At 40.3% G+C, this 23,384-nt stretch overlaps 1 protein-coding gene across 2 annotated transcripts in view; it reads right to left on the bottom strand.

Moving 5' to 3' along the window:
* myo1f (myosin IF) overlaps positions 1 to 23,384 on the bottom strand; it is a 28,742-nt gene extending 5,358 nt beyond the window's left edge. Inside the window, exons 1-23 of one of the 2 annotated variants that reach the window (XM_033620830.2) lie at positions 23,244 to 23,384; positions 22,897 to 23,055; positions 16,795 to 16,923; positions 11,291 to 11,380; positions 11,090 to 11,184; positions 10,886 to 10,973; positions 10,675 to 10,764; positions 8,503 to 8,634; positions 8,214 to 8,348; positions 7,416 to 7,548; positions 6,725 to 6,921; positions 6,503 to 6,583; positions 6,273 to 6,359; positions 5,196 to 5,282; positions 4,633 to 4,800; positions 4,008 to 4,093; positions 3,709 to 3,790; positions 3,471 to 3,577; positions 3,284 to 3,382; positions 3,011 to 3,155; positions 1,387 to 1,501; positions 1,125 to 1,294; positions 802 to 947 (exon numbers count right to left, since the gene is read on the bottom strand). In XM_033620830.2, coding sequence (XP_033476721.1) covers positions 802 to 947; positions 1,125 to 1,294; positions 1,387 to 1,501; positions 3,011 to 3,155; positions 3,284 to 3,382; positions 3,471 to 3,577; positions 3,709 to 3,790; positions 4,008 to 4,093; positions 4,633 to 4,800; positions 5,196 to 5,282; positions 6,273 to 6,359; positions 6,503 to 6,583; positions 6,725 to 6,921; positions 7,416 to 7,548; positions 8,214 to 8,348; positions 8,503 to 8,634; positions 10,675 to 10,764; positions 10,886 to 10,973; positions 11,090 to 11,184; positions 11,291 to 11,380; positions 16,795 to 16,923; positions 22,897 to 22,899 — 2,465 coding nt within the window. In that variant the 5' untranslated portion in view covers positions 22,900 to 23,055; positions 23,244 to 23,384. Of the gene's footprint in view, positions 1 to 801; positions 948 to 1,124; positions 1,295 to 1,386; positions 1,502 to 3,010; positions 3,156 to 3,283; positions 3,383 to 3,470; positions 3,578 to 3,708; positions 3,791 to 4,007; positions 4,094 to 4,632; positions 4,801 to 5,195; positions 5,283 to 6,272; positions 6,360 to 6,502; positions 6,584 to 6,724; positions 6,922 to 7,415; positions 7,549 to 8,213; positions 8,349 to 8,502; positions 8,635 to 10,674; positions 10,765 to 10,885; positions 10,974 to 11,089; positions 11,185 to 11,290; positions 11,381 to 16,794; positions 16,924 to 22,896; positions 23,111 to 23,243 lie in introns of those variants that run through there. The other variant, XM_033620828.2, reaches the window with a different exon arrangement.

Genomic DNA, 23,384 nt, shown 5'->3' with positions numbered 1-23,384 from the left:
ATGAAGGTGGGGCCTCTTCAATAACGCACATCTGGTCACTCGCTAGCCTGTTCCAGTGTGTGTTCACCGAATGCTAGGAAGGAGTCTTGCCTAACCTCTGTAGGATCTGACTTGCAAGGACCCATCCTACGATGGAAACATCCTTGACTTTGAGAAGCATCAAAAGGCTCTAGATTGGACCGTCCAAGTTTTTGTGTTGACCATTGTAGTTCTACACGCTTGGCACACTGGAAAAGTTTCAGTTCTGCAACCTCACCACTAGATGTCACTAAATCCTACACACAAGATCTTTAAACAGTCAGGTTTTAGTGAAAAAGCATGTGTTCAGGAAGTACTGAGCATATGACTGGATAAATGAGACTTGCACGAGTTGTTTGAGAGTTTGTAAACAGATATGTTGATATAGTTTTGCTGTTGCTAAATACAGACTATGACTTTAATTCATCATGAATGCTGCTTTTGGATTCTTTGTTCACCATAGAGGCATGCAAGAAAATTACAAATTCAACATGACACAATGTGGGTAATTGACATACAATGGTGAAGTATTGCTTTCATGTATTTATGTTCATGGCCCTGAAAAGTTCTTAGCTTATGAAGAAACACAAAGATCAAATTCTGTGAATTCTCGTGTCAGCAGTGTTCTTCTGCTATATTTACTCATGCAGCAACAGTGACATATCCAGCAGTTACTGACCGACAAAGCAGCATGCGACTTCTTGTATTTTTCACCACAGTTTCAACCACAAATGTCACTGTTGCCAGGTCAGATAATGTATCTTCTGTAAACTAGAAAACTACCTGAGAGAGACACCACTGATGCTTCCAAACTCCAGTTTTCGTTTCAGGACCTCCTTTATCTGTCCCTTCTCAGGTCCTTTCTTCACCTTCTCTCGACCAATCAGATAGATGCCCTTGGGTGTCAAGATCATATCTCTCTTGATAGACTGGGTTGTGAGAAAAAAAACAAAACAGAAGTAACAACTGTGGGCAATGCCAGAAAGGAGAAGTCCCCAAAGAGCAACCTTACTGATTACTAGGCTACATTCACACATCTCTAACATCAGTAATTTCCTTGTCGGTCAAAATAAATCAAAACATAACAACGCTTCATGAAGCTTCACCTTGAACCTGCGATCAAACTTGTTGACAGAATCAGCAAAGTCGACACGCTCCCTCTTGGCCAGGAACTGCCGCAGCTCAGGCCTTTGCTCCAGGCCGAGGTAGTCTCCGACGAAGTTTCTGTTGATGCTGTTTTTCCTCCGCTCCTTTGAGTTGTACAGGATGTCTGAGGCTGTGTCGCAAGGATGCACAAACATTCAGTATCACACAGCTGCCAATGTGTCCTTTGGTGGGAACCGAAAGTTTTTGGGCTTTGTAACTCACCCTCCTCTCTCATCTGCTCATACTTCTTTCTGGCAATGTATCTTCTCCAGGATTTCTGAATGATCCGTGCAAAAGTGTCAAACTTCCTCTCCCTCATCTCCTCCAGCAGGAAGAGCTGTGAAGCATGAAGGAGTTTATATCTATCATTTATTTTTAAATATATGTCAGTTTCTATGGTATTGCAGAAATTTGCTGTCTGTTAATTAGAACGTTTCTTTGCTAAATGACTTCCTGCTCACAGAAATGTATTAGCACATCATTTAAAGTGCTTTAAACTGTAACATTACAAAACATGCAGTACCAGGAGGAGAGGGTTTCAAATTCTTTACCAAAATGTGCTAACTGATTTTTTTTGGCCACTTGGGGGGCAACAGAAACAAGCTGTGAATACAACACTGACATATTATCACCTTTTAGGTTGATATGGTGAACTTGTTAGCAAATCATTGCCTATTTTTCACACCCAGCAGTTACAGAGCAACATTTACATTAATCTGGAGTCGTGTTTCTGGCCACCTGATGAAAGTAAGTCCAATATTCACTATCTTTTAGCTCTGTTTTGGTCTCCACCAACTCCTCAGGGAAATATCTGGCTCTTTAGCTGCTAAATACTCCACTATGTTCACCAGCTGGTCTCTAACTATGTCTATCTGCTGTTTTGTGCTGAGCAGGTTGGGTACAATGAAATTTTAGAGCCTATTCTCTGAAAACAGCTGCCTGCTATTGCAGAAAACAACATTATAAGAGCAGAAAGAGTGAACCAAAACAATAAAGATTTGGGCTGGACAGTTTAATAAACTGAAAGCTCCTTAAAGCTGTAGTGTGGGACTTTTGTATCCCCCCTTTAGCATTGAGAGTAGTTACACCAACACTGTCTATCAGTGCTTATGACGTACGCCCACAAGTAAGCTAACCGCAACTCCCACGCCCTCAGGAGACTCTCTTTAAGTCTGTTTTTTTTATTTAAATCCTTTTACTGAATGCTGGTTTCTTTTTTTATCAGGAGCATCCACTCCAGAAACATTTCTTGGACACTTCTTAGGATTTTCCGCCTTAGCTGCTGCTCTGTAGTTATGGTCTCTCCCCTCTCTGCACCAGTTAGCACTGGCTGGTTGACGTAAAACGCATCACTTACAGTGTGCCAGCACGGGAATGTCGCCACAGACACCAGAAACCAAAGCTCTGGTATGCTACTAAATACACAGAGCTTTCTCTGGTGTTGATAGGCTTTATCAGCATTGTATGAATTTGTTTGGGAATGTAACAGATACTCATTTAAATGTAAAGTCCTGCATTACACTACTAGAGAAGCTGCAGATTTGTAGTACATGAGTATTATCTCCAAAATGTATCAAAATATATAATATATAGATTCTTATTACTTAGGTATTAATGTTTCAGAAGCTAATTTTAACTACATCCTAAAAGGTACAATATTTCCCTCTGAATTACAGTGAAGTGGAACTATAAATTTGCATGAAATGGAAATACTCAACTTAAGTACAAGAAGCTCAAATATGAACTAAAGTACAGTCCTTAATCAAATGTACTTTATTATATTCTTCCACTGACCAATAGAGATGTAAAATACAACCTAGATTGATATACATAGAAAACTTATTACCGATTCAGGGTTCTTGACAAAGATTTTGGTGCGTCCCATCTGATACTGGTCGTTATCCATGTTGACGGATCGGAGGAGGTGAAGCACCCCCTGCTGCTCAGGACCCCTCCAACATGGCCATGTCTCAGCTGTCAGAATGGCATACCTGGGTACAACAAAGCCACACACACCAACCGACCAAAAGTTGTTTTGAGAGTGTGTTTTAGCTGTATTCTTTTTTTCAGGACAATGGCACAGAAACGGATGCATCCTTTTAAAAAGATTTAAACTCACCTCATCAGAAACTTGTTGAAGACTCTGCGGTATGCAAATCCAGCCCTTCTCACACGAATGTTTTCCCGCAGTCCGAGGTATTCAACCTGATGCCTAGCCCTATGAATAGATGGAAGACCACCATTCATCAAGAAGTGTTTCCTATGTGTTTGAGTGTTGTCACATGTGTCACAGTGAGGACACTGACCTGCTCTCCTCCCAGTCTTTTGGCCTTTTTGTCTCATTGGGTTTGATGCAGCGGATATAGTGCGGAGTACATTTCATCAGCGTGTTCACCAGATCATTAGCTTGTCTCTGTCAGTGCACAATCAATGCATGGTGTTTGTTACATGCAAAAAGCTCTCTTTATTCTGTTTTTGCATATTGAAACTGAGGGAAAATTAAGGGTACACTGATGGAAGAACCTCAAAAGTTTAAACTCTGACCTTGATCTTTGAGCCGGCTGTGGTCGGCCTGCCTTTCTTTTCATTGTTGAGGTTTTCAGGGAACAAGCTACGGATGAAGGTACTGTGGAAACAAATTCAAGGGATTTTATTCGCAGTTAAACAGGGTATACCCACCTTTTATTTGCTGGTCTTTCACAGTTTACCCACCTATCAGCCAAAAACCAATAGAACATGTAGGAGACTACACCCACTTCCTCCTCAGTAACCCACCCATTTACATAGTAGTTCACCTGCATTATCAACTACACCACTAAACATAAGTGGTGTAAGAGACTTACTATTCACTGCTTTGCATGAGCTCAATGAGGTCAGGGAACAGCACATCCCGGTTTCTCTCACAGAAGCCGTTGATATCGTACGACACCTGAGACGACACCATACATTATAAGAACTGTGTCAACTTGACCAACCAACTAAAATTTAGAAGAGAACACTGTCAAGTTATTGGCTGCACAATTTGAAGTTGAAGGAAGTTTACTTCATGGGTGGATTATGAGACAATGGGCCCCTTAGCACCGATAAGCCACCACCTCTCATAGACAGAGCAAGAAACATAGACTTTGTGGTTGTTTTGCCTCTTTCTTGGTGTTTTGTGTCCCTTTAAGATTGTTTTGTGTCAATTCCATATGTCTTTGCAGTTCCTTTGCATCTTTTTGTGGTTATTTTGAGTCTCTTCCTGGTCAGTGCATGTCTCTTTGAGCAACATTTGGTACTTTGGGCCTCTGGACCTGTGTCTGGTAAATCTGTTCAGTAATCCACCCATAGTTTACTTCCCCTTGGTGTGACTAACACCTCAGTCACAACTTACATCTGCCAACAAACATTAAAAGCAACAACACGACTGATTCAAATAAATAAAATATGCATCCTTGTCAAAAGGCAGTATCCCTGTTTGTTTCTTACCTTGCCAGCATAGTGGTGTATGACGAAGCCAGAGTTCCAGCTGTTGAAATGTTCATGCGTGCCTACAGCAGCCTGCAGTTTCTGCAGCAGCGTGACATCTGCACCCTCTCCTTTGGCATGCATGGTGGCGCACACATCATCCAGCACGCTCATTATGCCAGGAGGGTTCTGCAAGGAGAGGATGGTTTGCATGAATTTTACTGTAAACAATCACCACTTCGAACTGAATTTATACATTTGGAAGTGTCTGGGAAGAAAAAAATATGCCTCATGCACACATACAGTATGAACAGTCATTATTCGATGTTAAGTACATTATGAAATTACAAGATTCTGACAATATCCTATTTGAAATACTGGTAAAACCATAAAAGCAAGGTAAAAAACTATGAGGTGATTGTCTGTGCTGTTTGTGAACACTGGAGTGCTGCCATTTTTTCTTGATTTTGTTTATTGCAGGACAAACACACTTGTTTCCTCCTGAACCACTTCAAACTGATCTCTGTAAACCCCTGTATTTATTTGTTGGTTTCTTAATTAAGGTGATGCAGTTACGAGCTTACCAATTTATTTTCAATGAGGTCACACACAATCTTGTTGTTGAAGTACTCGATGGGAGTCCACTTGATGCCCTCCTGCACATACTCTTCCTGAGAGAAAATTAGAAGGCATAAGAAAAAAAGACGGGCTTCCAGGAAATATGATTAAAGCAGGTTTTAAGACAGTGGGTTTTAAATATTTACAACTATATTAAAGGGATAGTTCGGACTCTTTGAGGTGGGGTTGTATGAGGTACTCGGCCACAGTCAGTGTATAACCTACAGTGGATGGCAGTCGATATGCCCCCAGTTTGGAGAAGTAGGCAGGAGTAACACCATGGAAGCTAAGAAATGTACTGCTGTGGACAGGGGCGACAGCAAAATGGGGTTTAGCCACCTAAAAAATGTCCCTTGGAATAAAAAAAAAAAAAAAAAATTCAGTATCAATTCAAGTGTACGCTCTAATGAGAATATTTATACTCCTTTACCTTGCTGTCAGACAGCCCTTTTCAGACAGGGACCTGAAGCCATTATCCATGCTCTCTTTAAAGCCAAACTCCTTTTACTTAAACAATAATGTTACCTCACTGAACATGGGAGCTGCTGGTCTACCGCTAACTTGGTTAGGTAGTTTGTGTTATTGTGTCTTTGTTGAATCCAAATTAATTTTTCAAAGCACCAAAACACAACAACAGAGACAAACTAAGTAATCAAGGCAGTGGTAGACCAACAACTCCCATGTTCTGCAAGGTAAAATTACTGTTTAGGTCAATTGAGTCTGGTGGCTTCAAAGAAAGCATAGATAACAGCTTCAGGTCTGTCTGAAGACAAGGTAAAGCAGTGAAAATATTCTAAATAGATTGTACAATTAAACTTGATTTTGATTTTCTTTTATGTGGCTATGTTTTGCTGCTGCCCCTGTCATCAGCAGTACATGCTCTGTTTTTGTTGCAGTACTCCTGCCTGCTTCTCCAAACTGGGAGTGTACTGACTGCCACCGACTATGGATAAGTACCTTAAACAACCCTATTAATTTATTAACTATCACTTTAAGACTATATTAAGCTCAGAACTGTTGCAAAAGCAATAAAAGTGCCATACTTGCTCAGCCTTCAGAGTCAGTTCAATGAAGATCTGCTGAAGTTTCTCGTTGACAAAGTTGATGCAGAACTGCTCAAAGCCATTTCTCTGCCGGGGGGAGAACACAGTTCAGTCACTGTCAGATTATCACCAGAGTTAAAACAAATCTTGCACCATCTGTAAAACTAACATCTGTTATTCTGGTGGCTGCCTATAAATAATATGAGACTGTACGTTGTAAGAGGACCAACCTGGAATATCTCAAAGCCGTAAATGTCAAGTACTCCGATACTGAATTCTTCATATGGTTTTTGGATGGCTTTATTTATAGCCTGGAGAAGAAAGACAGGGTAAAGGCAGAGGGGAAATGTAAAGTGCAAATTATTTTATCTGAACATGTATAGAAAATAGAGGATGTTTCCTTGTTTCATTAAATCAGATTTTGTTGCTCCTGAAATTAAAAGTTTGACTACCTCCACCAGGTAGTCAAAGAGTCGTGCATAGAGGGCTTTGGCCAGGGCATCTCGTGTGTAGGTGGCTTGCTCCTGGTTCAGGGTCACATTAATGGACTCAGACTTCCCTGCCCACTTTGACTCCATCTTCCGGCTGGTCAGCTTGTCCTGCAGGCGGTTGGGGTCGATGCCCAGCAGATAGGCGGGGAAGGCGAGCACTGGGGCAAACAAAAGCAAAGTTTCATTTCAAATCAACACAAATGTATCAGTTATACCTAAATGCCACTTAATAATAAAGATTCAGATATGTTCTGCTTCAAGATTAAAAGTGTACAGACTGCCTGAGAATATATTTCTGCAGTAAATGTAGATTTAACTGAATAATGTCTGCAGTAGCTTAAATTGTAGGAGCAAGTGTGGGAGGGTAAAATGGTAAAACAATCCTGGATGTAAACACCAATTATCTATTGTGCAGGGAATCCCCAGGCAACAAACAAAGGAGAAAATAAACAAGGTGGGACTGATGTGCGCCGTCTCCATCAATTAGCCGGGTGTTTGCCATGGGACTGCTTTGTCATGGTGATCTCTAATTTACTCATATCCCTCGGGGAGAAAACGGGACATCTCATATGCCAGGTGGGAATGTTTGTGCACCTGCATGGATAAGTGAATCCATGTGTGTCCATGATGTATGTGCATGTGTCTCACTCACAGTCCGTGCTCTCCACTTGCCCATAGTTGCCTGCCTCTATGAAGCTGATGTTTCCCAGGTGGAGGATGCCTGCGACGATTTGCAGCACCTGAGCCTGGATGTCCCCTGGGATCCCAATGACGTGCATGGCTTCCTGGAGATCACGACACAAAAGCAGACATTAGGGCAGCAGTTTGAGCAATAAGCGTGGATCAGATTCAGTGGAAATGTTTGGCTATCAAAACCAAATTAATGTATTTGCTAACACTTAATGTTAAGTGTTTATTAGCATGCATAATAGGAGCATATTGGATCTTTATAACTCATTATAAAGCACTTACGAATGTCTTATTTTGTATGACCATATTCTACAACTGCTTCACCATTAATTAAGAGTTTTCCATCATTAACTTCCTGATTTCTGTTTAAGGAAGTTGTACATAAATTAAGATCTATGCTTTGCTCAGTATGGGCTTTATAAGGTGGTAGTGCCACATTGTCCAATAATAACGCTTAATAAATATGGTCTTTTTGAACATTATTGACACTTTTAATTTTGGGTTTTGTTTGTACATATGAGTAGACCATATTAAGTAAGTTTTACTAAAAAAGTTTTGAGTTACAAACACTTAATTCCTTCATTCTGTGGATTTTTCGTGCACCAGTTTGTGCCTTTCTTGCCTCAATTTATGGTGTAAACATTAAAAGGAGCAGAGGACTTTTACTATGACAAAAGCAACAGTAAAAGAGGGGAGGACAAATACACGTTCTAAAAATTGAGGGGGACATGTCCCCTGATTTTCTCCAGCATATATGTACCATAGTCTCTTGGAAGTCTTTGCTGTCGTTGGTCCCATCCACCTTGTAGGTCCCAGACTGGTTGAGGTAGTAGTAGTAGTCTGGGGTCATGATGCCCAGGCCCTCTTTCTGCTGAGCGTTGGCGCCCTCCATCAGCTGGAAGGCAACAGTGCAGGTAGAAGAGCAGTTAAACATGATTTTGAAAAAGAGGAATTTTATCCAAACGGTACTTCTCCAAAGAAAAAGTTTATTTTAAGGTGTTTTAAGTCAACTGTGAATGTTCTGTGCAAGTTTGTCTTCAGCCTCTGACCTGATAGTAAATGTGGAAGTTTCTCTCATTCTCATTCTGGCTCACCACCCTCGACTTCTCCAGCAGGAAGTTTGAGATTTTGCCACCGTCTGGCTCTCCTCCTCTGCTGAACTGAATCTCAAAGTATTTCCCCTGGTAGATGCAAAAGTCATAGGTAATAAAAAGCCTGTCAGTAGTCAAATATGGTTAACTCGGCAGGTGCAAAAAATCAGGGTGGGAAGAAGAACTTCCCCTTATTGTACACTCATCCTAACACACTTCTATAGCCTTATTGTAAACAGTAAATACAAGTGAATTAAGATAAATCTTTGCTTCATACATAAATACTGTCAGAGTGAGACCGAGCTCAGTTCAGCATCTTTTCGGATAAAAACTTCCATCGTTGTTACATCTGTATGATCCAGAGAATAAGCTGCATACACCTAACAACATTAACCTGTACACAAAATCACTTGTGCAGTGACAGGAAACTTTACAAAGTGATGTCTTGCACTAGCGTTGCACACATGCACATGATGTGGTTTATAGGTGTGAAATTAGAGCATCAGGACCCTACTGATGACTGATGAGAAAATACGGGGGATAGAATGGAATTTATTTTTGTCAGCATCAAACCAATGCTGCTGTTAGCGAAAACAATGCTTCCGCTGTGCTTTGAAACGCAACAATCACACACCAACTTGCTCTTGAATATTTCAGAAAGGCATGTTTATTTAGGCTACTCTTTTCTACAGTCAGTGCACACTTTCAAAACACTCAAAGATGTCAATGCTTCTCTTTCGGATCTTTGGATAACACGATCAGTTGATGTTATTATGTTCCCATTAGTGCTGAAATCATTAGTTGATTGATCAATAAGTTGATCAACAGAAAACCATTCTAAGAATTACTTAAATTGATTAAGTTATTTTTTGGAAAAATTTTAGACGATTGGCTTATTTCTCTGTCTAATGTGCTTTGGACTGTTGGTCAGACAAATTGTCACCTCTTTTTGGACACGTTTTTAAATTAATTTTTGATATTACATGGACAAACATCAGTCAATAATCTTAGAAAATAATTAGAGGGCTACTAAGGAAAAAAAATTAATTCACAGACAACAGCAAAAAATGAAAACAAAATGAAACAAATCTGTAATGCTAATGTCTTTACATATTTTTTTTATTTTAAATAGGTGATTCTTTTTATTGAGATATAAAGTTAATTGTAAATAGTACTTGACCTGAGCTCACCTATAATTAAAATATTTTTATTGGGTTAACTGCTGTTTCCAAGGTTAAACAATTAGATATCAATCTCAACTTTTTAAACGCATCATGTGCGAGAAGTCATTAACGTGCTAAAAAAAACAGAAATTTAGTTTAATGGGTTAAACTTGAAGGGACAGTGCAACCCAAAATCAAAAAAATACTGTATATTGTTCCACTTATTTGTGGTGCTATTTATCAGTCTAGATTTTTTTGTGAGTTGCCAAGTGTTGAAGGTATCGGCTGCAGAGATGTCTGCCTTCTCTCCAATATAACAGAACCAGATAGCACTCCGCCTGTGGTGCGCAAAGTAAAAATAAATAAATAAAATAAAATAAAAAACTTTTAAAAAAAAATCAACCTAGTTAATCAAGATAATCCACAGACCTTATTGTGAGCAGTTTTACATAGGAACCGTTTTCTTTCCACTGAGCTACACCCACTAACTGCATCACTGCACAGAAGTAAGTGTGCATCTACTCATGGATGACAGCATGAGATGTAAACATCAACCTAGTCAAGGTTAATTTATAACCTTAACTAGCTCAGTGGTGCTAGGTGAGCTAGCAGGAGATTTCAATTTTTTTTTATTTTTTTTTTGGTGCTCTGAGGTCCACAAGATGAGTCCCATCTATTTCCATTTTACTCCAGAGAAGGCAGACATCCCAACAGCCGATATGTCCAACATGCAGCAGCTCACACCAAAACAATCCAGACTGATAAATAGCACCACAGGTAAGATTTTAAATTTAGGTTCAGACATTTTTGGGTGAACTGTCCCTTTAAACATATCTAGTCCTGTGATATGAAAGCTTCTGTTTTGTCAGATTGAGAGTAAATGGAGAAAAGCATTCATGAGCACATTTCTCAATTCATTTAAAATCTTTAAGTGGCCTCTACAGTAGGTGTTGAAGATCTTACTCACAAAACGACTGGAGTTGTTGTTGCGGACAGTCTTGGCGTTACCAAAAGCTTCCAGCAGAGGATTTGACTGTAGGATGATGTCTTTCACATGCTGCAACACACACACAGTGACAAACACTGACAGTGTGAGACACAACAGAAATACCTGCCTACCACAGTGCACACCACAAGTAGTTTAAAGGTGCCTTTGACTCATTACTTGTGGTCTCTACCTGAACTTTCGATCCTCCTCCAGATACTTTGGAAATGTAACCCATGATGTATTTGGCGGCCACTGTCTTTCCAGCACCGCTCTCACCACTATGACAGCACCATGAAAAACAGGACACAACACCACAAAACAACTTAATATCACCTAAACTACCAACACTAACACAGTCTAATGCAAGACACAGACAGAGAACAGGGCTGTTCACCTGATGATGACACACTGATTCTCTCCATCAATCATCATGTTTCTGTACATGTTATCAGACAAGGCGTAGATGTGGGGTGGATTCTCATATTGAGCCTACAGAGACAAAGAGAAAGTTAATGGAGAACACAACAGCACGGTGAACCACAGCACCACACATTTACAGGGTATTGTTGGTAAAATGCTGAAGCATTTTACTCACAGCTCCTTGGTAAAGTTCGATCTCTCTGTCAGTGAAGTAGGGCATCTGCTTGAACGGGTTGACTGATATCAACACAGGGCCGATGTATGTCTGAGCAGCAAAGTTCAGGAACGTCAATCACCTCTAGCACATTTTCAATAGAGCCTTATTGAGGCCAGATATCAAAATCTGATGCTTTAAATATCTTGTATATAATATATTCAGTTACTTTTTCACATAAATACGTGCAAAACAAACATTTTCAATAAGCATCCTTTTACCTTTTTGCAATAAACCTTTTAGGTTTATAGAATATTTGTGACTAACACACTTACTGAGGGGGTTTAAGTCAAGTCAAATCTATTTAAACAGTATATTTAAAATTATTGTATTTAAAAAATAAAATAAAATTAAAAAAATAGATAAATAGCCATAAATTGAAATTAAAACAACATTATTGTTAAATTAATAAAGAAAGGTGACTCAAATGCAATTGTATAAATGTGGCGATACATGCAATGAATCCACTTTTCATAATGTCTGATGTGATTTGTAGCATTTGCAGTATGGTTTAGTTGTTTGGTTAAGTGTTGTTTTGTATTTTTCTATGAAATAGCTGATGTCCTGTGATGTAGCTAAGACATACAGTACAGGCCAAAAGTTTGGACACACCTTCTCAGTCAATGCGTTTTCTTTATTTTCATGACTATTTACATTGTAGATTCTCACTGAAGGCATCAAAACTATGAATGAACACATGTGGAGTTATGTACTTAACAAAAAAAGGGTGAAATAACTGAAAACATGTTTTATATTCTAGTTTTTCAAAATAGCCACCTTTTGCTCTGATTACTGCTTTGCACACTCTTGGCATTCTCTCCATGAGCTTCAAGAGGTAGTCACCTGAAATGGTTTCCACTTCACAGGTGTGCCTTATCAGGGTTAATTAGTGGAATTTCTTGCTTTATCAATGGGGTTGGGACCATCAGTTGTGTTGTGCAGAAGTCAGGTTAATACACAGCCGACAGCCCTATTGGACAACTGTTAAAATTCATATTATGGCAAGAACCAATCAGCTAACTAAAGAAAAACGAGTGGCCATCATTACTTTAAGAAATGAAGGTCAGTCAGTCCGGAAAATTGCAAAAACTTTAAATGTGTCCCCAAGTGGACTCGCAAAAACCATCAAGCGCTACAATGAAACTGGCACACATGAGGACCGACCCAGGAAAGGAAGACCAAGAGTCACCTCTGCTTCTGAGGATAAGTTCATCCGAGTCACCAGCCTCAGAAATGGCAAGTTAACAGCAGCTCAGATCAGAGACCAGATGAATGCCACACAGAGTTCTAGCAGCAGACCCATCTCTAGAACAACTGTTAAGAGGAGACTGCGCCAATCAGGCCTTCATGGTCAAATAGCTGCTAGGAAACCACTGCTAAGGAGAGGCAACAAGCAGAAGAGATTTGTTTGGGCCAAGAAACACAAGGAATGGACATTAGACCAGTGGAAATCTGTGCTTTGGTCTGATGAGTCCAAATTTCAGATCTTTGGTTCCAACCGCCGTGTCTTTGTGAGACGCAGAAAAGGTGAACGGATGGATTCCACATGCCTGGTTCCCACTGTGAAGCATGGAGGAGGAGGTGTGATGGTGTGGGGGTGTTTTGCTGGTGACACTGTTGGGGATTTATTCAAATTGAAGGCACACTGAACCAGCATGGCTACCACAGCATCCTGCAGCGACATGCCATCCCATCCGGTTTGCGTTTAGTTGGACGATCATTTATTTTTCAACAGGACAATGACCCCAAACACACCTCCAGGCTGTGTAAAGGCTATTTGACCAAGAAAGAGAGTGATGGAGTGCTGCGGCAGATGACCTGGCCTCCACAGTCACCGGACCTGAACCCAATCGAGATGGTTTGGGGTGAGCTGGACCGCAGAGTGAAGGCAAAGGGGCCAACAAGTGCTAAACACCTCTGGGAACTCCTTCAAGACTGTTGGAAAACCATTTCAGGTGACTACCTCTTGAAGCTCATGGAGAGAATGCCAAGAGTGTGCAAAGCAGTAATCAGAGCAAAGGGTGGCTATTTTGAAGAAACTAGAATATAAAACATGTTTTCAGTTATTTCACCTTTTTTTGTTAAGTACATAACTCCACATGTGTTCATTCATAGTTTTGATGCCTTCAGTGAGAATCTACAATGTAAACAGTCATGAAAATAAAGAAAACGCATTGAATGAGAAGGTGTGTCCAAACTTTTGGCCTGTACTGTATATTAGAATTTTTCCAATACTAAAGTCTGCGATACTCTAATACTGGCCATCTAAGATCAATCAGGCTTTAGTATCTACCTCATGATATTTGAGCAGTTTATGTACTTATAGTTAAATCTAGCACCAATGCCACTGTAATGTTCCTCTTTTAAAAGGAAGCAGACAGTCAACTCTCTTTTCACAATTAAGTTAAGCAATCAGTGATATAATCTCTGCCCGTAACTCTGCCACTATTGCTTAATGATGTTGTGGCAAGCTTTGGTATAATAAAGTGTATTAAGGGAGCATCATATAAGCTAACAGCCATTATCTGGGGATCAAGGTCATGTTCTCAGTGTTTTCTGGCAACATACGTGAGGGTTTGAGTCCCCTAAATGTGTGTATGTGGTTAACAGTTACATAATATAAGCTCAAAGCTCTTTAGACGTGGATGTCTTTAGTCTCTAGTCTAAAACAGGGGTCAGCAACCTTTTTGATATGTAGTGCCATTTTTGCATTTTCTTGGTAATCAGTGTGCCAAACATAGGCTAGATGCCATGAAGCTTAGCAAAAGTTCAGTCAGGAAGACACTTCACGCTCTCATTTCATCCAGAAATCTCTGCTTCATTCCAGCTTCGACTATCAGCTGACCATTTTCCTCTCTGCTCTTGTCAGTCGTCATTTCAGGACGATCACATGCAACCCCACTCCACCACATTCACCTCCAGTCTTCAGCACATCCACTGCCCAGTCCTGCTCCTGATCTCATCCTCATCCCTCCGTCATCCCTCTCCTCAACTCCACCACCCATGTCTAGTCTCCATCAGGGGGGAATATTCCAAAACTGACAATGCCATCTCTAACATGTAAACATACACGTCATGATGGGGTCTAATCACCAAAGAACTTTTCACTATTCATCTTTATTGTATGCTATGGAATAAATAATATCCATCCATCCATCCATCCATCCATCCATTTTCATCCGCTTACCCAGGACCGGGTCGTGGGAGGCAGCAGGCTGAGCAAAGCACCCCAGACATCCCTCTCCCCAGCAACGCTTTCCAGCTCCTCCTGGGGGACCCCAAGGTGTTCCCAGGCCAGATGAGATATGTAATTCCTCCAGCGTGTTCTGGGTCTGCCCCGGGGCCTCCTACCAGTGGGACATGCCCCAAACACCTCCAGCAGGAGGCATCCAGGAGGCATCTTGATCAGATGCCCGAACCACGTCAACTGACCCCTTTCAATGTGAAGGAGCAGCAGCTCTACTCCGAGGTCCCTCCGGGTGTCCAAGCTCCTTACCCTATCTCTAAGGCTGAGCCCAGCCACAGGAAACTTATTTCGGCTGCTTGTATCTGCGATTTCATTCTTTCGATTACTATCCAGAGCTCATGACCGTAGGTGAGGGCTGGGACGTAGATGGACCAGTAAATTGGAAGCTTCACCTTCTGGCTCAGCTCCCTCTGCATCACTGCAGAAGCCACACTAAACTGCCGATCCATCTCCGCTCCATTCAACCCTCACTCATGAACAAGACCATGAGATATTTGAACTCCCTCGCTTGAGGCAGAAACTAAGAAAAATAAATTATATAAATCAAAATTCACCCGAAAAGGTCTCTCCTGACTGAACTAACCTTTTGTTGTGTGAGGCACTGGTTGTATGCAACAGAGCTCCTCACTTAAAATCAAATCACAGCATCTTACCTTGAGTGCCAAATGTGGTATGTCTTTCACATCAAGTGTGATACTAAATACAGAGGCTTCTTTTAAATCAGCTATCTAACGCTTTCATTTTCACTTATTATCCCACTTATGTTAGTGTGCCATTGGTTGAGCTACTGCATGCCAATGGTGGCACGCATGCTCAAGGTTGCTGACCCCCAATCTACAGCCATGTTAGCAGTGTTCATGATACTACCATTCTGTTGGTAACTATGGCTGAAACTAATAAGGGTTTGACACAAGAATAAAAGTTAAGGGATCAAAAAATGTTTTGACTATAAATGGCAAACTGTCCAGTGGTTGTTCAGATATTTCCCTCAAACCAACATATGTCAACCTCATGGTGGCCTTAGAGGAAAGGTCAGGGGATCGCCACAGTCATCATGGTTCGTTCTCTGGGAACTTTAAGTGCGTACCAAATTTATTAGTAATCCACCACACAGTTGTTGAAATGTTGAAGTCGAAACCAAAGTGGTGGGGCTGACTAACACACTGACATCACCATCTGAGTGATGCTGCTGGTCAGGTTAATAAATTACAGATTATATTCTGGTGTTGGATACACTGAGCTCATGAGTCCACCATGACTTCAGTGCCTCTAAAAACCTGTGCTACATACCTGACTGTTACTTGAGGGTTAAACAGTCTCCTGATTTCTGTGATAAAAGCACTTCCTTAAATGTCAAAGCTATTCAGAGGAGTAACCCCTGACTTAATGTCGACTGACTACATGGCAACTCAAAACATAAGCAAGCTGATCAATAGTTAATGATTGATGATCCACTAATAGTCACACCTCCCTTGTAATGGTGACTTATTGCTGCAGTGGAGTTTTAGTTGAGGTGACGTCAGCTGCTCTTGCTTGCGGATTTGATGTGAATTTTGTTTCCTGACTCTAAATATGGGTTTAATGTTCAACTGTGCTCAGAGAAGACGGAAGTGAGCTGTTGAGTCACACAGTGAATGCAGAAGAGGAAGAGTGAATTCATTGTATTTATGCCCTTATATGTTTGGTCGGTTGTCGGACTGTATATTTCTGTTTTTGTGTCGGAATATTAATGAGAAGACGGATGTTTTAGCGTGACAGTAAGGGACTTTGTGTGACCATGGAAGGAAATGTGTTTGACAAACATGGAACCAGGTGCACAACACTGATGGCCCATGTGTCACCAAGTTAAATTTTCTTTAATCTCTCAGGTTTCTGGTGCTTTTGAGTAATAAAAGTTTAAGGTAGGCATGAGGCCGGGCTCTAATGACAAAGAGTCACACTGTTGTCACATAATAGCTAAACTTCCTGTCCCTCTAACAATAGGACTTCCTGCCCATGGGGATCTAAACAAGACTTTGAATTCTTTTTTTTTTTTTATGTCAATTAGCCTCTGTTGTAACTGTTGCTAATCTTCCTATTGTCTGTGTAGTTAAAGTGCTAAAATTAAAATCAATATTTGTGACAACTGCCACAACTTTAAAAACAGCCCAACAAAATAAAACAATAATAATAAAAAAAAACTAAAGTGAAATAATAAAAACTGTAAATGTCAGGATACAAAGATGTAGTCGTCCATGTATCTTTTCTTGAGGTTTTCCACGATGGCGTCCTCAGTGATCTTGGACAGCAGGACCATGTCGTCCACCCCGCTTTGCTTGACATTTTGACTCTGCCAGTGGTACTTCGCCTGAACCACACACCAGAGAGACAAAGAGAGAAATTCAACATGTGGTTGAGATGCTGCTTTCTGTTAAACTTAATTCTTGTTTAGTAGAATAATGGTAGGGACACAGTACCATGTCTTATGGTGAATAGTTTAAAGGGACACACCTCTGATTTTACACATGGCGTTCAGTTCACTTGTCATGAGAAGTACGACTATTAAGTCCTCTGTGGCTCGGGATTGACCGCTCCAAAGTTTTAATACATTTCAGCTTATAGACTAAAATGCTTTTTGCTGAAACATTTAAGGAAAGTCGAAGCAAAAATGCTGTAATGAATCAAGTACTTCTGGGGCTTGACCCACTTGAGACTAAAAGTCATTATATCTCAGGCTCTGCTCGTTGAATTCAGCTTATTTGTATCTTAAATATGTGCCTTTAAGTTTATGGAACCAGCAGAATTATAGCAAGCAGCAATTGTGGAAAAATGGATTCTAATTTTGTCTGTACTTTCTGATTATTTAACAACTGATGTGTTATTGAGATGAAATTAATAGAGCTCTCAATTCCATTTTCAAAATCAAGATCCCCAAAGAACCACTGGTTGCTCTAGTGGGAGTTTTCCTTGCACGAACTGAGAACAGAAATCACTCATATCTGTTTTGGATCCTCCTGTGGTTGCAGCAATTGAGGAAATTACCATAGATCTGTTAAAACCCAGCTGTACCACCACTTCAGTCCTGGGTAGAGTGTTTGTGGTTACTCCATAATATGTCAAAAATAACATAACTTGAGGCTCCAGGGGAAGGAATTATTGAGAAGGTGGGGCCCTGCTATGTCGATCATGATATGTGTTTTTAAATATCTGTTATGTATTTATCTTTTTCTCTTGCTCTCTTTTCTTTCTCTTTTCTCTTTCATTTATAGAGCAGATAAAAGACAAAGACAAGTTTGGCATCAATGCAGTCATGTTTTAAGAACATAACCTACTGTGGTTGCCATTACAGGAAGCCGGGGCTGGTTGCCAAGTAACAGGTCACAGATGAGGTGAGCTCATTTTCTAAGTTGGACATTTTTAGAGAAGCACTGTCAAACTTTGTAATGTGCCTGACTATATATAAGCAGCATCCGATCACACAACGCCAACGACAAGAGCTTTAACTTAATGACTGTTGTGAGTGAAATGATGTGTGTGTTACAGTTTTTGGTTGACACCTTCTTATAGTGAACCCTGAAGTAAACGTGTCTCCTGTGTCAAAGTTTTTCCTAAAAGACACTGGTCGGTTTGATGTGTGAAGTCTAACAGGTCTTGTCATTGGCATGGTGGTTGGGCTGTGGTCTGGGGCTCTGACTAACATTTACTGCTACACAGGAGAAGCTTACAGGTGCACTTCATGTGCTGCACCTCAGACCAAAAGAACAAAACAAAGACAAACCATGACATTATAAATGAAAGAGCTGCACAACAAACCTTTAAACATCTGTTTCATGTTAGCGCATGTGTTATTAGCATCATGGCTGTCCAACATCACTTACAGTTGGAGACAGCACAAGTTTAAACGGTTCAGGCGATGTCTTTCACTTCATTTTTCTTGTCCACTTATTTCTCTGTAAAATGACTTTAGTTTCTTGAATGATTAAAATAAAACATCAGTACAAACTAGTGTCATGAAGCCAAGCATGGGGCTTTAAGATATCGGATACGTCCGACTATAGTTTTAGGGAAATGTGAAAAAGAAGCGTTTACCATAACTTAAATAAGATGCATTGTTAACAGTATATGTGACACTTGGTGTTATTCAGTGGGTATTTTTACTTCTAATTTTAAATTTCCTTAAGGGGAATTTCAGACCAAAGTCTTGAGTGTAAATCTAATTAAAACATGTGAAACCAAAAGCAGTCTGTAAATGTTTTTGTCAGTGGGTTGAACTACAGTAAATATATCTCATACACTTAAAGTGGCAATTTGTTTTTATTCCATAATTTTCTTATTCACAACAAATCTCTTAAAAAAAAAAAGGCCGTGCGTTTCTTCTTTTCACAGACTTCGCTACACTGCCTGTGGCTCTTAGTCCAACGTGCATTAGTTACTACTAAAGATATAAACCTTTAAAAATAAGTCACAAATATAAAGTTTCATTTGAAACAAAGGCAGAAAGAAGTATTAAAACAGCCAAGTGCTGTAGCTTTCAGTTAATGTTGTAAAATAGCAGTAAACAGTGTATTTGGTAGGGACTATTTTCAGAGGCGTATAAATACACAGTTAGGCTGTAGTGAGTATTTGCAGCAGCAGGACAGTGTATAGGGGGTTAACTCAAAATAAATTACAATGTGTGTGTATGAAGAAAAATGTATCTTAGTGTAACAGTATGATTCCTTATTGTTTTTGATAGTTTTTGGACAGCAGTGGAGCTTTAATGGCACTTGAGCTGTATCAGGTTTTACTTGTTAGGATGCAGCACAGTTGCTACAAGCAAAAATGGGCATTGTATGTTTCTGCAGACCATGAATATGTTACAGTTGTACGTTTCATACGTATCATATCAATGTATCTAAAGGAATGTAACATATGAGCTGACTTTGTCACAGAGGATGGGCGAATGATGGATGGATGGTGTGACTCCGGGGCAAGACGCCTGCCAATTTGCACATCACTGCAGATCACTGTTTGGCACCAACAGCGACACCAGTTGTGTTTTAGCAGCTCTTTACTCACCAAACTGAGGTGTTTTTTTAGCAATCTGTTGCTGTCATTCCATAGCCAATATAGTGCAAAGAAAAGTGATTCTTTTATACCAGGAAATTCCTGCGTTATCTGTCGAGATAGTGCCAAAAGAAAGTATTTTAAACTAGAATATGATCTTTTCCTAACAATAGATGGATTACTGAGCGGGCCTACTGGGCACAGGCCCAGGGGCCCAAACTGTCAGGGGTGCCTCTGGCCTTCAGCTGCAAAATGTCACTCTTAGAGGCATATACCGACCAGGAAGAGATGCAAAGGGACCACAAAGAGATGTTAGGAACTACAAAGTGACACAAAACGACTATGAAGAGATAAAAACTACTACAAAGAGATACAAAACAAAGAGAGGTATTGCTCATAATCTGTCCATATTCCCAACCATAACCAAGTGGTTATTTTGCCTAAACCAAATGTTAACAACATTGTTGAAATGTATAGTTTGAATGTTATGTATCCATGGTTTGCAGAAACACACAACGCCAATATAATGGTGTCTGGGTTGTAGCAGGATCAGTTAATGATTTGGTTTTTTTTCTATGGAAATTGTTGAAAATAAAAACAATTCGGGGCATCGGTGGCTTAGTGGATAGAGCAGGCGCCCCATGTACAAGGCTGTTGCTGCAGCGGCCCGGGTTCAACTCCAGCCTGTGGCCCTTTGCTGCATGTCATTCCCCCTCTCTCTCCCTCCTTCACACTTATCTGTCCTATCGATTAAAGGCTAAAATGCCCAAAAACATATCTTGAAAAAGAAAAGAAAAACAATTCAGGCTATAACCAGACATATTTTTTAACAAGATCAAGAACAACATAGCCTCAGTAGTTTAAAATCCCCATCACTAACATTTAGATCAGAAGATAAGACATGGTCAAGTGTAAAATAGTGATAACAAAATATTTTGCTGCTTCTCGTATAAGTCTGTCCATTCTCCTTTTAATGTATGTATTATTGTGATAAACCCTCCACCTCTCAGTGAAATTAAATCAGCTGAACATCTTAACAAGCAACAATTAATGTCTTCTCATGTCATGACAGGAGTGTTGAGAGTCACATGATATATATGCAAATACATTTATGTTTATTAACAGGTGATTCTTGAGGCGTGTTTGGACAGAAAGCCGGTATACCAACTGGCACAACCCTTAAACTATGGGTCACTGACTTTCTATGTAACAGCGCTGCTTCCAAAACTGGCTTCAAATTCTGTCTGAACACACAGTCAGACCTGGTTCTTGGATTCTCGTTACAACTTCACCAGTTTGTCCAAGGATCATAGGCAGATACACAGTTTATAGAAATAAAAATCAGTTTAAATCATTTGAGCTGCACTCATCCTTGACTACAAGCTTTTTGTATTTATTCTGGACTTAAAACTGTCATGATCTCTGGAACAGCCATCCTGTTAAAATCCATCCTCTTCCAACTGTCCCAATCATGTCTGATGTTTCATTGGTTTGTCATGGTGCTTTCCTGTGAAGCACTTTGTAGCTTTCAAAGGTGTTCAGTGTAAAATTGTTGCACAAAGTTACTGCAGGGAACTTTATTTTGGTGAAAAATGGCCCGTGGACTGTGACACACCTGAGAAAAAGTCACCTATACCTGTAGCCATTTTGTTTTTGGTGCTCAAAGCATCAACAGTACATAACCCACCAGCAACAACCACTGCCAGACAAAACAGTGTGTGATAATTGGGAAGATCCAGTGAGGTCACTGTGAGCAGTTTTGATTGAGAAACACTTTCTACTCATTAGACACTTAACAGTTTCTCGAAACATTTTGCTATGGAGCTGAAAATGTAAATTAAAGATGCTTTGAAAACCACAAACAAAATGCCAGTCACCTCTGTCAAACTGTGGTTTTGGCAGAAGTCACACCAGCTGAGATCTCAAAAACCTCATCGCATCAAACCGGAACTTTGAGCACGGTTGTTGAGAAAAAAAAAATCCTGTGTGTGATCTGGTCTGACCCTCTGACACCTGTCACACTTCACAGCAGTTATTTCTGTCTATCTAGACTAATTTATATTTAGTAGATTTAAAGGTGAAGATCTCCAAAATGTGCAGATAATGTAACTGTCAGTGTTTTCACTCTGATCTTAAACACTTTTAGGGTAATGACACGATGTTACTTCATGCTTTGTTTCCTCACTGTGAGCACATCAGTGACATTTAAATGGACAGTTGTGTCCAAGCAGCCTCCTCGGGTCCTTTTTTTTTTGACTACACCTTTGCCTGCATCTCATGTGTGACTCTTATTTTGAAAGGATATTAGCTAAATGATGATGGGACAAGTGTTTAAAAACATAAAAGTGTTACAGAACGAAGCAGAAATAGTGTCATTTACATTAATCATCACATTTATGAGATCCTCAGCCTTAAATCTATAAAATAAATAAAACTTTAAGACTTTTAGCTGCATGCTTCTGACTAAAACAGTAAGACTGAGTGAGTCTGGGCCACTCTGTGTGCAAGGAGGAAGTGTTGTGACAGCAACTACAGGCCTCTCCTGTAGTCCACTTCCCCCTCTCACACCTCATCTCTGCCTCTTGTGAAACCATACAAACTTTGTACATGCTACCGGTTCTCTTCCTGCAACTGCCTGCTGCTCACAGCCGGCACTGCCAGGGCTGCTTTCAGCACTCTAGAGATTACACAACAGCTCAAAAATGTAAAAATATATTCAATATAATGTCTTTGTTCTTCTTATTTTAACATGGACACCTGCACTGAATGTATTATATGTGCATCTTTGCTCTGCATACAGTTGAAATCTTAATGTCACAGGTCCAAATCCACATTATACTCATAAATCAAAATAACACAACAATGCAATCAGTGTATTTGAGCTGCCTTGAGGCTCAATGAAAGGGCTCATCCTGAAAAAGAGGAAACTCTGCTGCTGCTGCTGCTGCTGCTGCTGCTGCTGCTGCTGAGAAGAAGCTGAATTTTAACTTGAAGACACTGCCACATCCTTTAACATGTCAAAACTAACTTTAAACCACAAAATACCCTCTTACGACTCGTCAGGTAAAAATGAAATGCAGTTAATCAAGAGCTGATGTCAGTTTTACAGACAAAAAACTGCCTTGAAAGTGCTGGAAACAGAGCATCAAGAGTAAAAACGTGTGATCACCTGTAATGTGTGTGAAGGTAACAAACAACAGCTTTAGTTTTAGGAGTGTACAGACACACACACGCACACAGGTTACAGCTGTAGAAAGGTATGTGAGAGATAGCAAATGAAGGTGTGGTACAGTACCATTGTTCCAGAGGGCCTCCTCTCCTCCTCAGGTGTCCAGCGTCCAGAGAGTGTGTGTGTTTATGTGCGTGTGTGTCGTTAAAATCCACAGGTTGACCTCCCTCAGACTGCAGCCATCACACAGCACTCAGACGGTCAGAGCCAACAGCAGCCAGCGACCTACAAGACATCCACTGCAACATTCAAAAAGCTACTTCCTCATACTCCCACAGATGCAGTGTGTGAAACAAGAACCACACACACACACACACACACACACACTCTGATGCACACACACGCCACACAAGGCTGCTACTTCTGTATTTCTGTCATATTTAAAGTCATCAGAGTGAGGATGAAATAATGACCTAACTGGTGACGGGCTGCCTGTGTCAGCAGGTCTGAAGGTTAAACGGCACAATTAGTCAATCCAATTCATCTTGCCAAGCAGCCAGCCAAGTGTTGATGGCAACAACAACCACAAAGTGATGGTTATCTCCAGTCTGTTG

This window comes from Epinephelus lanceolatus, chromosome 6 (genome assembly GCF_041903045.1).
Source record: "Epinephelus lanceolatus isolate andai-2023 chromosome 6, ASM4190304v1, whole genome shotgun sequence".
Taxonomy (NCBI): Eukaryota; Metazoa; Chordata; class Actinopteri; order Perciformes; family Serranidae; genus Epinephelus; species Epinephelus lanceolatus.
The sequence above is the reverse complement of the archived record's forward strand: the minus strand, read 5'-3'. Positions and strand labels throughout refer to the sequence as shown.